The following is a 16,250-nucleotide window of genomic DNA, read 5'->3' as shown; positions in this document are numbered from 1 at the left end:
AGGCTGGAATTTGCCAAAAAGTACAGAGATGAACCTCAAAAATTCTGGGACAAAGTTTTATGGACTGATGAGACAAAGATTAACTTTTACCAAAGTGATGGAAAGGCTAAAGTTTGGAGAAAGAAAGGAACTGCTCATGATCCCAAACACACAAGCTCATCTGTGAAACACGGTGGAGGTAATGTCATGGCTTGGGCTTGCATGGCTTCTTCTAGGACGGGCTCATTAATCTTCATTGAGGATGTAACACATGATGGCAGCAGCAAAATGAACTCGGAAGTCTACAGAAACATTTTGTCTGCCAATTTAAGGAAAGATGCAACCAAACTGATTGGCGGAGCCTTCATCATGCAGCAAGATAACGACCCAAAACACACTGCCAAAACAACAAAGGAGTTCATCAGGGGCAAGAAATGGAAGGTATTAGACTGGCCAAGTCAATCTCCAGACTTAAACCCTATAGAGCATGCATTTTACCTGCTTAAGAGGAGACTGAAGGGAGGAACCCCACAAAACAAACAACAACTGAAAGAGGCTGCAGTGAAAGCCTGGGAAAGCATCAAAAAGGAAGAATGCAAAAGTTTGGTGACGTCAATGGGTCACAGACTTGCTGCAGTTATTGAAAGCAAAGGATTTGCAACTAAATATTAAGTCTTATTCACTTAAATATGTTTTAAGTATATCTGTTCCAATACTTTTGCTCACATGACAAATGGGTGGATTCAAACAAAATGTGATATTTTCTTAGTTGTGCATCAGATCCTGATGTAAATACCTGGAAATAAAAGCTGAAACGTTGATCTTTGGTCTCACGTTCATTATTTGATGTCAAGCCCAAATGTTTTCAGTCTACAGCAAAAATAAAGGAATTCGCCTCACTGTTCCAATACTTTTGGAGGGCACTGTATATAATTATTTTTTTTACTAGATGATTGCTGTCGCAGTGTGTCATGTGCCCATCTTGGCCGGGTCGCTGTAGCAAAAGAGATTTCAAATCTCAATATATATATGTGAGAGAGAGAGAGAGAGAGAGAGAGAGAGAGAGAGAGAGAGAGAGAGAGAGAGAGGTGTTTGTGATTGACAGGCCCGTCGCCAGGCATCCTGGAGCCCCGGGGCCGAGGAAACAGGAAGTGCTGTGTGTGGGTGGAGTTAAGCAGAGCCAGGCCCTGTCCTGCTGTGATAACCCGGCTAAGGGGGGAGCGAGGGGGGGGGGGGGGGGGGAGCGAACTAGCGCAGAGATCTGGAAACCTCTGGCGGTGACCACGCGGCTCATGTGCTTCCCTGCTCTCTCTCTCTCTCTCTCTTTCCTGTGCTTCACACCCTAGCTAGCTCAACCGCCTCGCAGCTCGATTCAGAGGGTTCAGGGTGGAGCGGGGGTTACCTTGATGTCGCGGTGCATCTTGCCCTTGGAGTGCAGGTATCCAAGACCCTAGGAAACACAATGACAGGTTGAGTGTTTGGGGCTGAAATTGCAGACACATCGAGGACAGTACAGTAGATGACATATGCTGCACTGTACTATGTAAGACTATAATAATAGTTGAGATGTGATTATTGTACTGTACTGTGTAATACTGTAGTTGAGATGTGACTGTTGCACTGTACTTGACACATTGCAGTGGAGATGTGACTGCTGCACTGTAAACTATGGTTGCACCAAGCCTGGTGGCTGTTGCTAAATGAAATGAATGCACTGCAATGTCAACCTGGTTAAGGAGGAGTTAAGTGTTACCTGCAGAGTCTCCCTCGAGACGTAAGCTATCTGCAGCTCGGAAAGAGGGCCCGTCACTGGAACACAGAGAGACAAGAAGGGACAGATTCAGAAGACGGGAGACATGCAAGTCATCGGAGTTCATGCAGCCGGGGCTAAAGGTCAGAGTTCGCTTGCAGCAGGATCGACGCCAGCAGCAAATCCCAACGGGCAAACTTTCAGGAATGTCAACAACAATAAACCGGATTACTTTAGCGTGTTGACTGGCCCGTAAGGCCCAAGGCAGCTGGGAGCTCACCGTGGTAGATGTCCTGGAGGGACCCTCCTCCACAGTACTCCATGCAGATCCACAGCTTCTCCCGGCTGGAGGGGGAGAGGGGAGACGGTTAGACCACACGAGTCTCCCTGGACCGAGCCTGAGAGGGCGCTGACAACTTGGTACGGAAAAGCCATTCCTTTGTTCCGTTTTGTTTGCAGTTTATTTGTATTTTGTTTCATTTTGTACATACTCCACTCCCCTCCCAACCCCCACACTCCCCAGGTGAGTAAAAGCCGTTAACACCATGTGACTTTAATTTCTGAAGCTCCTCGTCGAGCCTGACATGCTGCGATGAAACACGTCTCTCTATACTAATGGCTTCATAAAACACATCAAAGCTTTGATTTCTGGTAAACCTGCTGGAGGTGCTAGACAAGGGGAGACCTACAGGGCTGTATCTCTCTGAGAAACCAGCCCCAACACACACACACGGCATCACAACAGGAAAAACACTGCGTTCTGGCCTCATCTCTAGCTCAGGCAGGCAGAGGTGGTGGAAAGGGGTTTGGACTTTCTGCAATGCCTTTCAGGGGGACTCTCTGGAAAGATCCAATGTCAAATCTCTCTCGCTCACACAAAACTGCTGGTATTCAGACTTGGCCCTTACCAGAGGTAGCTTCCAAAGTAGGCCACGATGTTGTGGTGCATGCATTCTTTCACCATGAAGATTTCCTGCTGTATGATGGAGAAATCGTCCCCTAGAAGCAGAGAGAGAGAAATCAAACACACACCACAAGCTTGTGTGAACACACACACACATATATTCCCCCATCACACACACACCCCTATTTTCACTTCAGACGTGAGCAGCTCAGATAGCAGTCGTTTTAAATGGCACACTGCACGTGAAGGGAAAGTTTATAGCACATCTCGTGCGCGCGCGCACACACACACACACACACACACACACACACACACGAGTATTCTAGAAAACCACTCAGTATTTCACTTTGTTTGGCCGAGCTGAAAACCACAGCCTCGTCTGGCAGACAGGAAGCAGAAGCAACACCACACACTCTACGGGGCCCATATTCCACTCCAGTTGGCTGCACCTCAAGTTCCACGGCAGCAATCGATAAATATCAGCGTGCAGAAGTTCGCTTCTGGCTGGGCTCTGTCTGTTGGACGTATCGATGCCTCCTCTATCACTAGGAAATGGAGGGCTGAACTATGCGAGACCATCTGCTCCCAATTGGACGGTGCGACACGGGCCTGACTGACTGGAACACATTAACACGCTGGTCTGAGGCCCGACAGGACGTGCCTGCCCCTCGGCCCTCCTCTCTCGGAGAGCAGACTCTGTTATGGTGTTCAGACAACTGATCTGGTCGTCGCTCGCATCAACAGCCGAGCTGACTCGGGGCGGACTGAAGACGAGCTCTGTGATTCATGGCAATGTTCCCTTTTAGGAGCGACGGAACCAAACAAGAGGAGGAAAAAGCTCCAGGCTCTGGAGAGTGTCCTGGAGGGAGAGGAGGGAAACCACAGAGGCTCCGGGCTCCTCCCCCAGTGGAAGCCCTCCGTCTGCGGCAGCAGCTCCAGGCTGCCTGGGTGAGGGTCAGGTGACCTGGGTGTCTGGGGAGCATTCTGGAGCGACCTGCCCCCAGGGTCAGTCTGCATATACCATCCTGCCGTCCACATGCATACGCTCAACACGTTGGCAAGAAAGGTGGAGCATCGTGTGGCGTGCGTGGCCGGGTCAAAGTTAGCCAGGGAGAGCCATGTTGGTGTGCCAGCTGAAAATAGCTCGCTCTGAATCACCTGGTGGAGCTCGATTTAACTCCAGCTTTAAATCCTCTTTACGTTGGTTCCCTGGTCTGTTCCTGGTAGCCGCCGCGAGGTCCTGCCAACTAGCCGCATGCTCGGGGCCAACCTGGCTATCTGTCAAGTCTGTCCAGCCCAGTCTATAGACATCAGTCACTTCTCTACAAATGAGGAACCAGCTCTCTCTTGAGACATCTCCAAGGAAGACCTAAATAACTCAAATATGCCATATGGCTACCCTATACAGTATGGTAATAAGCTGTGGAGGGGTCAATTAGAGGCAGAGGCCATCCCAGTGCATGCCTTGACAACCACTGTCTGCATATGTATTGTTTCCATAGCGATGAGCTTTTGGCTGTGCCATCTCAGATATGCAGCCAATGGGGCCGGGAGCCACAAAAATGTGAACTGCGACGACTTCAGCTCGACTTAGTGAGAGGAGACTTTGACAACAAGTCCACCATCTTCATGAGATCTGGCCACTTCCTCCCTGAATGAGCACTTCCCCTACGCAGACAGAAACCACATCTTTTAAAAGGCTGTGTTAGATGTGCATCACATGCAGTGCGATTTCTAATTCATAGTTAATACTGAGGGTCAATCTTAATATTGATATAATATAAAATCATACTGGAAGTTTGGTTGATCAATCAAAATCAATCTGTCATCTCACACTTTTCCAGACAACAGAAGTCATACTTTTCAGCCATGGGACACGTCACAACAGCGGAATGACACGACAGATAGGTTCTGTCTTAGTGCCCAGAGACCCCCAGGATCACGCCCATTCCAGCTACCAGATCAACATAGTCCTGCAGCCACACCCCCGTCACTCCTGGTCTAACCTGTCGAGCTCCACCGGAGCACGTGTTGACACCTCAGAACAGAATCCTGTTGAAGCAGGAAGTCCTGGGCTCTTACACTCCGACCCCATCACTCATCTTTACGGAACAAACAGCTTTAGCATCGGCGCTTCACTGATCCATTATCCCCATGTGTTGCTTCATACACCCAACACTGATCCCCTCGCTGTCCTGAAGGGTGTTGGGGAAGATCCTTCAGGATGGGATCAGCGATGGGTTTCTTTCATTTGACTTCCAGCTCCTAACACTGACAGAGGGAACGAGCTGTACGCTTCATGGGAGTGGAGCACTAAAACCAGTGGGAACGTTTATTACACCGTATATGTGCTCCGAGCAGGACACATTCAAACCTCCGGGAAGCCCCCCCCCCCTTATCATCACAGGGGAGAAGATGGACAACACACCCCAAAGAAAGCCGTTCTTCAATGACTGTTCCATCTGCGGTGCTTTGTCTGGGCCAATGGACAACCGAAACCTTAATCCCTCTAATCTGGCTCGCATAAACACTGTCACTGGGGCATCAAGTCAAAAGCTGGTCTGGAGCAAGACAGAAATCCCCCCCCCACCGACATCATAAGAGTCCCCCTCCCCCATTCTGGAACTTGCATCTGCCACCAGCACGAGTTTCCTATTCTCACAAATGACATTGCTCTAGCATAGAGGTGCACTCAAAATAAACGGTTATTCTGAAGGCAAGAGGACTCACCTGGCTCCAGCTTGATGATTTTCACAGCAGCGAGCTCTCCTGTCTGAATGTTTCGAGCCTGAAAAACAGCAAAAACAACACTGAGCAAACGGAGGGGAGGTGACAGAGGTGTTAATCTGAGGCGCAGGACAATCGCTACAGGGGAAAAAAACATTCCCCTTCCTTTCGACGAGTGTCCGACAAAAGTAAAATGTCAACTGTGGTGCTGTGTTTCATGTAATTGTAGCACCTTGTTAAAATATAGTCACTGTTAGCAACATGCGAGACCCGTTTGCAGGGTTGGAAAGGTAGATACAGGGCAGGCAGAATATTTGTTATTTGTTTACATAGGCCTTCATAGACCTAGATTCTGGGTCACGTTGCTACTCATACTCGCTACGAGAAACATGAATCATGTTTCAAATGACTGTTATAAATCTCTGGATTGTGATTATGACCGGATTGTTGAAAATAAATAAAAACCTGAAACATAGCCAGAGAGCCATGTCCTCAGCCCTGAAAGCGACCAGACTGGACGGACGACTTAGTCACCCATAAACCATCAGCCTCGTCCACCTCTCTGCACAGTCACTGCCGTCGTGACTCAGCGAAAACGCACAACACATCCCACGGCTGAGCATTGGGGCCACGACGACACGCACAACCCAATCCTACTGTACAGGACTCGCACAGGCCTCTTTGGATCGGCTCAAACCAGAAGAGGCCTGGCTGTTAACAAGGCTAATCTACATAACGTCATGGGCCTACTACGCAGTTCATGTTTGCTTAAAGCTTTTCTCGTCTTGACGGGGCCCACACTTCGTACACAGATATCTGAGGTGAGGTGAAGCGAAATAAACCCCCCGAACTTGATGAGGGTAAATATTGAACGCAGCCGGCTGACAGGTCAGTCAGAGTTTGGAGGCTGGTCCAGTTAGGCTGCATACCTCAGGATCTGGGGGACAGAAGAGACATGTACCAACGTAGGAAGTCACCCTGGAGGAGAAACAGGTGTGCCTGCTGGTTGCTCAGGAGACACCTCATGTGACTGCCCCGACACAGCAGGGAAACCTGCAGCGCTCAATGCATTTCCTCAATCGTCAAGACCGACGTCAAAGCAGGATCCTTTTGCTTTGGGGGGGGCAAGTGGACAAGTTCTGATGCTTAAGATTTAGGGAATCAACTACAGGAAGGTCACCCCCCCAACAAACATCCAAAACAATGTAGTAATAACACCATCTGCATAGCAGAGAGGAGAAAGCCTATTTTCACTGTTGGGACAGCATTGAACACACCCGTGCCGGCTGCATGTTTAGACAGAGGCCTGATCTTATTTCCCTCCGCCTCAGTCCTGGGCTCGCGTGCTCGGATAGAATACCAGGCACTGCATTCCACCAGTTAACTGTCTGGGGAGGGGGGAGCTAGCAGCGATTGCTTTGTAAGGCGAGGGCACGGCAGACAAGGCTGCATTGCCTCTCTCACATCAGATCCTATTGGTCACCAAGTCATCCTTTGCATGTGTGTGTGAGTGGCGGTCAGGCTGCATGACCACAGAAACCCTAAGAATACTGATCTAACCATTTAGGCCTTATTCTAATGTATTTGATAAATAAGCAAATTATTCAGTATGAACATTGGTATGAGACAACATATGTTACTCTTGTTTTGTTGATCCAAATAGCTCTGGACTAATTGTGAATCAATTAATAAAAGCAGGAAGGCCCAGAGCAAATGTATTAGAATGACCCTCTTAGTTCCTTTCATGTCGGTGGCTTGAAAAAAGTAACAAAATACCTTGTACACGTCTCCATATGTGCCGCTTCCCACTCGTTGAATAAGTTCGAAGTCCTGTTGTGGGTTTCTTCTCTGAATTTCACCGCTGGGTCGGGGAAACACTTCCATGACAGCTAGCTCACTGGATAGCTCCTTAATACCAACTTGCCTTTACATCTAGCAAACGTTGAAGAAGATGATTTAACTACTAATGTCGAGTTTTGGGTAACTTGGTTGCATAAAGCTGCTAAGATGCTGCTTCAGTGTGTAGCCTCTGGTCCATTTCCTGCTGTTAAGGCAAACAGCGAGACAAAAATTTTTTTTTAAGAAAATAAGCGAGGCAAGGGATGGTATATATCTAGAATGTCAGTTAGAAAGACTTAAACAAACGGTGCGATACTAAACCTAAATGTAATAATAGTTATAATGACTACCATCATCAGATAAGCTAATTGTTTCAAACATTGTTTGCTTTGGCGTAGCGTTAAATTGATTGCTCCCTGTCTACAGTAACTTAACACCCTCGATAATGCATCAATTAAGTTGAGTTAATTAAATGTTTGCATGATAAAGGCGTCCCACACTAGCCTCAATCATAACAAGCAAATGCTTCAGTATACTCGAGACTAACCCACAGGTAGTCTTGCCAACTAGTCAAACGTAAAAATGAGAACAATTTGTTTCCCCAAGTTAGCTCTACTGCTAACTACAGTACTGTGGCTTGCAAAATTTCTGCTCCCCGTCTTTCTCGATACTGATAGCACAGCTCAACACGGTCTACAACGCTGACAATTCAAAATATCTTTACTTGGGCTAGCTAACCCTAAATAGTACAATAAGCCTACTTGGCTTACTACAGTACTAGTCTGGCTAGCTAGCACTTTACTTTTAGCTAACTAGCTCTAGCTAAGCTGGCTAACTCACTTTCTTCTAGAGAGTATGACGAAGTTGAAATGAACCTACCTTTTAAAACTCATATGCAACTAGCTAATATAAAACTCCAAGTATGTTCATTTTTTAAGCATTTGACAATATTATGGCGTCGAATAATTATCCCCAAACAATCCTTTGTTCTTCGTAGAAGTGCAATGTTAAACTTCAGTTGGCTGCTGATAGCTAGCTACGCCACTGTCGCTCTGCTCTGACTGAGTCTTGTCTTGAATACTAGCTAGATCCCGGTCTCAAACACAACGGCAATGAAACGTTGAAGCTTGGTGCTCACTAGAATGTCACCACTACGTTGAACGTTGTCATGTCATTTCCTTGTGTTGTTGACAGCTTCAGAGTTTTGTACGTTTAGCTAATAACTCGGAACTTGCCCCACGTTTTCTTTGAAGTAAAATGGAAATCTAGCTTATGCTTGACGGTTTTACAATAAGCTGCCAAAACGCCCTCTGTTCATTCACTGTCCAGCACTGTCTATCAGTATCAGCGTGCTCCTACCCACTATTTATCTGCCCTTTACTTTGTCTACTGTAAATACAATAATTACACAAACATTGCCATCTAGCGATGAAAATATCTTGCCAGCCTAAGTTGTTATGCCATTATGTCACTGACAAATACCATTGACCACCATTGGAAGACCACTGAAGAGATGTGATCGTTTATAGAAATAGTATGCGTATTGAGATTATTTTAGGCCTATTGGTTGTTCACAATGGCCACACATAATTATGATAATGACAAAATGATGGTAATAAATCAGTCAAAAGTAAGGAAAACACAACACAGAAAACAACACCCTCTGTCGGCGTATGCTGGTCGTGCAGAGGGGATTGGAATTCAGTAAGGCTCTACCATCCTCTGTTGAATAAGAGCATCCTTTCAGTGTCGATAGAGAGAATATATTCCCAGAGAAGCTGTCTATGACTTCCGACTAGTATCGTTTATTGACATTAAAAAGACATCATGGCGAAAAACCGAAAAGAGAACAGAGACAGTTGGGGTGAGTGGTTGCCTATTTAAATTTAAGACTCGCCTACCTTGGAAATGGGCTAACATCATGGGTGTATGTCAGCGGAAGATTCTCAGCATTGCAGCTGATCAGATGTTTACGGCGGGCTACACGGATCAGCTGTCTTTCTTATGTTAATTTGCTATGTAATCTTATCACAATCCTAGCCTGTATATTGTTATTTTTCAGAGGCTCATTTAATCTAAGCGACCCGACATAAACTCGAGCTTATCCAGTTAGCAGGCCTTTCCATCTGTGTAACCACGGATGCTTTTAAACTGACATTATAAAATAGCTGTACAAGTACATGTTCTCGAAGGTACTGCTGAAGGTGGAATATACATCCCAATCAAATCCTCATCATCACCATAGTCAATATCCGGATTCATCATCACCACCATACCCCTCCCCCTCTTCCTCTTCATAACCATCATCATCACCACCATCATCATCATCATCATCACTCCACATTTGAACAACATGAGAGACATGTTGTTTCCTAACCATAGTCGATCTGACTTGGGGAGGATAAACGCCAGGCCTCATCATCATCAGAGACAGTTGTCCTGACCTAGTTAGAGTTGATGCCTTTCTTCTGATGTCTCGAGTAGCTCTCTAGATAAAGTAGTGAGCAACATGCTGGGTGCGTTGCTGTTTAAGAGGCAAGTCTGGTATTCTAGGCCAGGTCAAGGCATTTGCTGGTGCAAATAAATGAATGACCCTTTATCAGTTATAAAAACACCAGAAGATTCTTGTTTTAATTATTTAGTGGTGTCTCACTGCACTGTGCGGGCATTTTAGCAACCAAAATTCTCCATCTTTGTGGCTTAGAGGGGCATACAGAAACCTTTGTTGTTGGGTGGTTATCTTTGGTGTATTAAATTACACAATTTAAACTAGACTTCCTGTGGTTTTGAGAATACCTCACAACTTTCTCAAAATAAAACAATGTTCTTCAAACAATACAACAATTGTAACTTCCTAAAGGCCTTGTTTGCTCTGACCTAAAACAAGATGTGTTTATATTCAAATAGCTTCGCACTCAGATGAAAACAACCCTACAATCACTCGTGGCCCTTATTTTCCTGTAAGTACAGTGAGGATTCAGAGGCCAGTCATGCAGCCTCTAGAGACAGAGAACGAAGACTGACTGAGTCACTGCCCGGAAAGATCCAGATCCACATTCTCCTCTGGTCCGATGAGGACCAATGGTGAACGTGAATCATGACTGGACTCAACAGGCCGCTTAGCTGTGTGCTGAGATTTATTGATCCGTCTGCAGGATAGGTCTTACTGACCCAACAAGTCTATTACATTGCCAGGTGGGAGGATTGAAATACTGAGAAGTTAATGTCCCATTTTGATTTACATGTTTGTCATAGTTATTTGGTGGATTTAGAGTAAAACCAAACTATTTGTTATGCAGAAGGGGAAGGGTTCAGATGGAAAAGAAAGCTCTATGAATTCTACAGTTACTAGGATTTTCTTCTTCTTTCTTCTTCTTTACATTTTTATATCACCTGTCAAGAAAGATCATTCTTGTTATGGTTGTTGACAGTACATAAAGAAGGAAATGGTTGAGGTGCCCTCCTCTGGCTGTACTATGCTCGCTGTAGTTGTGTGTGTGCATAAAGGTGGATGTGTGTGTATGAAGCTAGGTGTGTATGAAGCTAGGTGTGTGTATGAAGCTAGGTGTGTATGAAGCTAGGTGTGTGTATGATGCTAGGTGTGTATAAAGCTAGGTGTGTGTATGAAGCTAGGTGTGTGTATGAAGCTAGGTGTGCGTATGAAGCTAGGTGTGTGTTTATTAAGCTGAATGTGAAGGGTTACATTCCCTTCTGTCTCGTGCCAGGCTCTTTCACGGATAAAGTTTATGACTGGAGCTCGGAGGAGGAGGAGCCTGATGGAAGAGCTAGACCGGTTCAGGTGCTGGTTGTCAAGGATGACCACACGTTTGAGCTGGACGAGGTGGCGTTGAGCCGCATCCTATTGGCGGAGGAAGTGAGGGACCGGGAGGTGGTGGCCATATCCGTGGCTGGAGCCTTCCGGAAGGGCAAGTCCTTCCTTATGGACTTCATGCTACGCTACATGTACAACCAGGTGAGGCTGTAAACAAGGGTCTAAGTTTGGTTTAACATGTGGGTGACTGCTGACCTGCCCTGGGGGGTGAGGGGGGGGGGGGGTGTCCTGCTGACCTGGGAGGTCCTCTATGTGTCCTGCTAACCTGCCCTGGGGGGTTGCTGTGTGTCCAGGCATCTGAGGAGTGGCTGGGGGAGTCTGAGGAGCCCCTGACAGGCTTCTCCTGGAGGGGCGGCTCCGAGAGGGAGACCACCGGGATTCAGATCTGGAGCGAGGTCTTCCTGGTCGACAAACCAGATGGAAGACAGGTAGGTTCTGTATATTGCCTAGTGGTTTCTGTCTTTCGTGTCACTTGGCATGCTTCTGCTAAATCTAAATATACTGAGCCCTAGCTGAACACGTTTTATGATAATTTGCTGATTGTTAACTGAAAAGGGGGTCTTTTCTCGAATCCCCCAGGTGGCAGTTCTGCTAATGGATACTCAGGGCACTTTTGACAGCCAATCAACGCTGAGAGACTCAGCTACAGTGTTTGCACTGAGCACAATGATCAGCTCCATGCAGGTATGACAGCTCTGTCCCTATCCTCTGCCATCTTGACCAAGAGATGAAAGTGATGCAGGGATAATAACCACAGGTGTTGTGCCTGTCATGTCACTGTCTCATTATTTCACAGGTATACAATATCTCACAAAATGTCCAGGAAGATGACCTTCAGCATTTGCAGGTACAGCTTTTTGCATTACACTCAAACGGATGCTTCACACATTTCAATAATGACATTGTGACAATTCATCACAATATTTTGCATATTGTTTCTATATAACTTCCTGTCTGCATTTTGCAGCTCTTCACTGAGTATGGTAGACTGGCTATGGAGGAGACATTCCTTAAACCTTTTCAGGTAAGACCTTTCTTAATACTTTAATTAAGGTCCATCTTTTCCAATGGCACCATCATGCTTTCATACTGTAGCATGTTGTATATCCTGTTGTCAAAGTCATTAAATGTAACTCGTTGTGGTGTTTCATTCTTCACAGATACAGCTGATGTTTTTACAGTCTCTCAGATCTATATTAACCCAGAATTCCTATCCTTTTTTAACTATTAGTCTATGATTTTCCTCGTTCGAGACTGGAGCTTCCCCTACGAGTTCTCCTACGGCCAGGAAGGAGGCATGAAGTTCCTCGAGAAAAGACTTAAGGTCGGATGAGAACAAAGAATTGTCTCAGTTTTCCCAAATCAAGATCACATGATTACATTTGTTTAGTTCCGCGTGCGCCTGTCCCACAGATCTCAGAGAACCAGCACGAGGAGCTGCAGAACGTCCGCAAACACATCCACTCCTGTTTCACCAACATCTCCTGTTTCCTCATGCCCCATCCAGGCCTCAAAGTGGCCACCAACCCTAACTTTGACGGCAGACTCAAAGGTATGGTTACTGTCGCAACCCCAACTAACCCTTACCTTGTCTCAACCCCTCACCACAACCAACCCTTCCCTGTCTCAGCACCCTGTCTCAAATCTAAAATGTTACGTGCTGTCTCCGCCCTGACCCAGAGATCGACCGGGAGTTCATCAACAACCTGCAGGTGCTGGTGCCCTGGCTGCTGAGCCCACGCAACCTGGACATGAAGGAGATCAACGGCACTAACATCACCTGCCGAGGTCTGCTGGAGTACTTTAAGGTCAGGGCAGTGAGAGAAACCCCCCCCCCTCCATCCGTCCTTCCCTCTTTCCTCCCTCCCTCCCTCTGTTCTCCCTTACTCCCTCCCTCCTCCCTCCCTCCGTCCTCCCACCATCCGTCCCTTTTGAGTAGGTTATAGAGCAAATACAGATGTTCACCACAGTATTTCAATACTTTCTTCCAGGCATACATTAAAATATATCAGGGCGAAGAGCTACCACACCCCAAATCCATGCTGCAGGTACATGTTTAACAATTGTACAAAAAAGAATCAGCATTTTATCTACAAATGTCTGTATATATGAATATACAGTATAATGTATCAAACTATATATGCATAACATGTATATATGATATATATTATAACCTTTTCCCCAGGCCACAGCAGAGGCCAATAACCTGGCAGCTGTAGCAGCGGCCAAAGACCTGTACAACAAGAAAATGGAGGAGGTAGGATCTCCCATAGAGGTGGACTAGAAACATCCTATTCTCCCTCGTCATTCCAATATTTAGCCTGTGGGATTCATGTGGATTTACTGGAAACTGGATTGGTTTGAGTATAGAGGCTGGAGTAGTCTTTAGTACAGAGAAATTACAGTAAAGGGGATTCATCGGTATTCACTTTAAATGGTATTTAATTGAGTATGGATGCTTTCTTAATGTTTAGTACAAGGGCATTGACTATCGAAGCTTTGTTTGGATTATATTGGTAATATTTTGTACAGAGGGCATTGACTTTAGAAGCTTGTATTTAGTAAAGAGGATGTTCAGAATGGAGGTTTCATCAGCATTCTCTATGAAAGATTTTGTCAAAATCCCCCCCCCTCCCCAATGTCTGTGCGCAGGTCTGTGGGGGTGACCGTCCCTTCCTGGCCCCCAGCGAGCTGCAGGCCAGACACGGCGAAATCCGCGAGGAGGCCCTGGCGGTGTTCAAGGGCGTCAAGAAGATGGGCGGTGAGGAGTTCAGCCGGCGCTACCTGCAGCAGCTGGAGGGCGAGATCGACGAGGTGTTCGGCCAGTACATCAAACACAACGACTCCAAGAACATCTTCCACGCCGCCCGCACCCCGGCCACGCTCTTTGTCCTCATCTTCATCATGTACGTGTCGGCGGGCATCACCGGCTTTGTGGGCGTGGACATCATCGCCAGCGTGTGTAACATGATCCTGGGTCTGGCGCTTATCACGCTCTGCACCTGGGCATACATTCGCTACTCTGGGGAGTACCGCGAGCTGGGCGCTGTCATCGACCACGTGGCCGGAGCACTCTGGGACCAGGTAACCCCGGCAACGCCTCTCTGGATCAATGCCACTCGTTGTGGGTATAGCTCAAGGGTATATCTTAATGGGTAGAGCTCAGGTGTAGAGCATTTGACAGCAGATCAAACCCTAGGTTTGCTTTGGATGAAGGCGTCTGAATATCTCATTATTATCGTTATTTATGTCTGGGAAAATACATCCTTCTGACCACTAGGTGGCGACTGTAACAGACAGTGATACTACATGTTGAGTTATGAGCAGTGTGAATGGTGAGTTACTGAAATGGCCCTGTATCATCACTCGTCTAAGACTACTTTCTTTCCCTCTGTCTCACAATAGGGAAGCACCAATGAGGTGAGTAGTATCTGTATGTCAATTCAAATCACACTGTATTTGTACAGCTCTTTTTGCAAGAGATCACAGAGATGACCCATAGAGCTGCACGTGAACCCCCCCCCCCCCCTCCTCCTCCCCCCTCTGTCGCTTTCGATGAAAGCATCTTCAAAACAAAGCAAATGCCCAATATAAATGTGAGGAGGACTTTATATGTGCATGTACCAGTGACCCAGATGAGACCCCCTCCCTCCCCCTCCCTCCCTCCCTCCCCCCGTAACCCTCTCTGTGCCTGGCAGGCTCTCCACAAGCTGTACAACGCTGCGGCCAGCCACAGGCAGCTGTACCAGCATGCCTTCCCCGGGCAGCAGGGCGACGAAGGCCCTGAGGAGCCCAACAGGAAGAGGAACTGAGGTGCACACTGGGAGGACCAGAGCACAGCATGGACTTCTCGGTCGAGTGGTGGAACGGACAGTTAGGGGGGTGGGGGGGGGATTGGGGGGGATTGGGGGGGTCCCCACCTGAAGGGCACAGCTCTGGTTTGACTGGATGAGTCCACACATGCATTGATTCACTATTTCAGAGCTAGATGTGGACTATGTATGTTCATATAGGCAACGGCAGAATATCTCCCTGACCTGAGGGAGTGTCTTCAGACAATGGCTATCATTGTCTCTCATTTTGACAACATATAAATTGTGTGTGTGTGTGTGTGTGTGCGAGGGTAAACCATCTGTACAAACACACTCAGCTGGAGGTGAGGTGGAAATGACCCTCGTGCGAGTCGCCGAATCACCTATCACTGACGAAAGGTAAACTTGATCTACAACACCATCTGTGTTTATTTGCGCTGAGTGTTATGTTTGATCTAGTGTAGTACTGTTTATAAGGACAAGACATCCATGTTTGGAAGCTTACAAGACACATTTCATCAGCATGGTTATAGGGTCTCTCATGTTTAAGGCTCTCCATTTGTTCTGAGATACCTAGGGCTTGTGCTTGTCCGGCACTTTGTAAGAGATAGGTACTGTATGCTAACATGTTGATAGGCAAACAGACAACCTCCTGGGTTCTGTTTGATCCAAAACCCCTCCTGTAGGTTGGCGGTGTTAGTGATCCATTGGCGCTGATGTACAATAAGCGGCCTACCTCAGTGCACATGGTCACTATGGAAACATCCCACAGGACAGCACTAAGAAGTGACCTATGGGGTGGTGGTATGAATTTGCTTTGTGACACAGCACTGATTGGTCAGAGGCTGGCAGAGAACCAGGAACAGCATCAGCTGGTACAGTTAACACATCGTAGTGGACAGTGTAGTGGACACCATTCCTGACTGCAGGGTTCAAAATGACCTATGACTCTTTGGGGTCCCCTAAAATGTCACCATAAACAATTTGACTATTCGACTATTTAGCTATCTTTCCAGTATCATTTCCAATCTTATGTTTGGAATTTGAACATTTTGAACAATTACTTAAAATTTGCCAAACTAATATTAAAAGGTGGAAAATTATAAATGATATTAAGCCCTAATGATGTGCTACATTATGAAAATCACACATTTTGGGGGACCGGTCTCATTTGGAACCCTGGCTGACTGCATCTCTCTCACGCATCATAGTCAGCTTTCACACTTTGATAATTGCACTCTCTGTCTACACAATTCATGATTCTTTTAACGTATGTGGCCTTTGGAAAACGGGTACAAGTGTAAAATCCATTTCGGGCAGTTTGAGTAGAGTACAGGGTAGGCGGGGTTGACGGAATGTTGGGATTCACATAGAACGTTCTGGCAGAGTCATGGAATGTCACTGTTC

General features: G+C 46.6%; 2 protein-coding genes across 7 annotated transcripts in view; one reads left to right on the top strand and one right to left on the bottom strand.

Annotated features, from left to right (window-relative positions):
* map4k5 (mitogen-activated protein kinase kinase kinase kinase 5) overlaps window positions 1-8,568 on the bottom strand; it is a 28,481-nt gene extending 19,913 nt beyond the window's left edge. The window contains exons 1-7 of one of the 4 annotated variants that reach the window (XM_047046217.1): window positions 8,079-8,568; window positions 7,137-7,404; window positions 5,364-5,421; window positions 2,638-2,728; window positions 2,010-2,074; window positions 1,733-1,788; window positions 1,382-1,429 (exon numbers count right to left, since the gene is read on the bottom strand). In XM_047046217.1, coding sequence (XP_046902173.1) covers window positions 1,382-1,429; window positions 1,733-1,788; window positions 2,010-2,074; window positions 2,638-2,728; window positions 5,364-5,421; window positions 7,137-7,244 — 426 coding nt within the window. In that variant the 5' untranslated portion in view covers window positions 7,245-7,404; window positions 8,079-8,568. The remainder of the gene's footprint in view (window positions 1-1,381; window positions 1,430-1,732; window positions 1,789-2,009; window positions 2,075-2,637; window positions 2,729-5,363; window positions 5,422-7,136; window positions 7,405-8,078) is intronic. The other 3 variants (XM_047046225.1, XM_047046234.1, XM_047046245.1) reach the window with 3 other exon arrangements.
* A 333-nt stretch (window positions 8,569-8,901) lies between these two features.
* atl1 (atlastin GTPase 1) lies at window positions 8,902-14,894 on the top strand. Of its 3 annotated transcripts, none has more exons than XM_047046470.1 (14): window positions 8,902-9,063; window positions 10,925-11,172; window positions 11,325-11,459; window positions 11,611-11,715; window positions 11,828-11,878; window positions 11,999-12,055; window positions 12,263-12,355; window positions 12,445-12,583; window positions 12,712-12,839; window positions 13,023-13,079; window positions 13,217-13,288; window positions 13,684-14,115; window positions 14,437-14,451; window positions 14,730-14,894. In XM_047046470.1, the coding sequence occupies exons 1-14, from the start codon at window positions 9,027-9,029 to the stop codon at window positions 14,841-14,843; spliced, it is 1,683 nt and encodes a 560-aa protein (XP_046902426.1). In that variant the 5' UTR covers window positions 8,902-9,026; the 3' UTR covers window positions 14,844-14,894. The 3 variants fall into 3 exon arrangements, with proteins under 3 accessions (XP_046902426.1, XP_046902435.1, XP_046902444.1); XM_047046479.1 differs by having other exon boundaries at window positions 8,922-9,071; window positions 10,927-11,172; XM_047046488.1 differs by lacking the exon at window positions 14,437-14,451 and having other exon boundaries at window positions 8,922-9,063.
* The last annotated feature ends 1,356 nt before the right edge of the window (window positions 14,895-16,250 follow it).

Source organism: Hypomesus transpacificus, chromosome 3 (genome assembly GCF_021917145.1).
Source record: "Hypomesus transpacificus isolate Combined female chromosome 3, fHypTra1, whole genome shotgun sequence".
In the NCBI taxonomy this organism is placed as follows: Eukaryota; Metazoa; Chordata; class Actinopteri; order Osmeriformes; family Osmeridae; genus Hypomesus; species Hypomesus transpacificus.
Note: the sequence above shows the minus strand (reverse complement) of the source record. Positions and strands in the feature narration are given on the sequence as shown.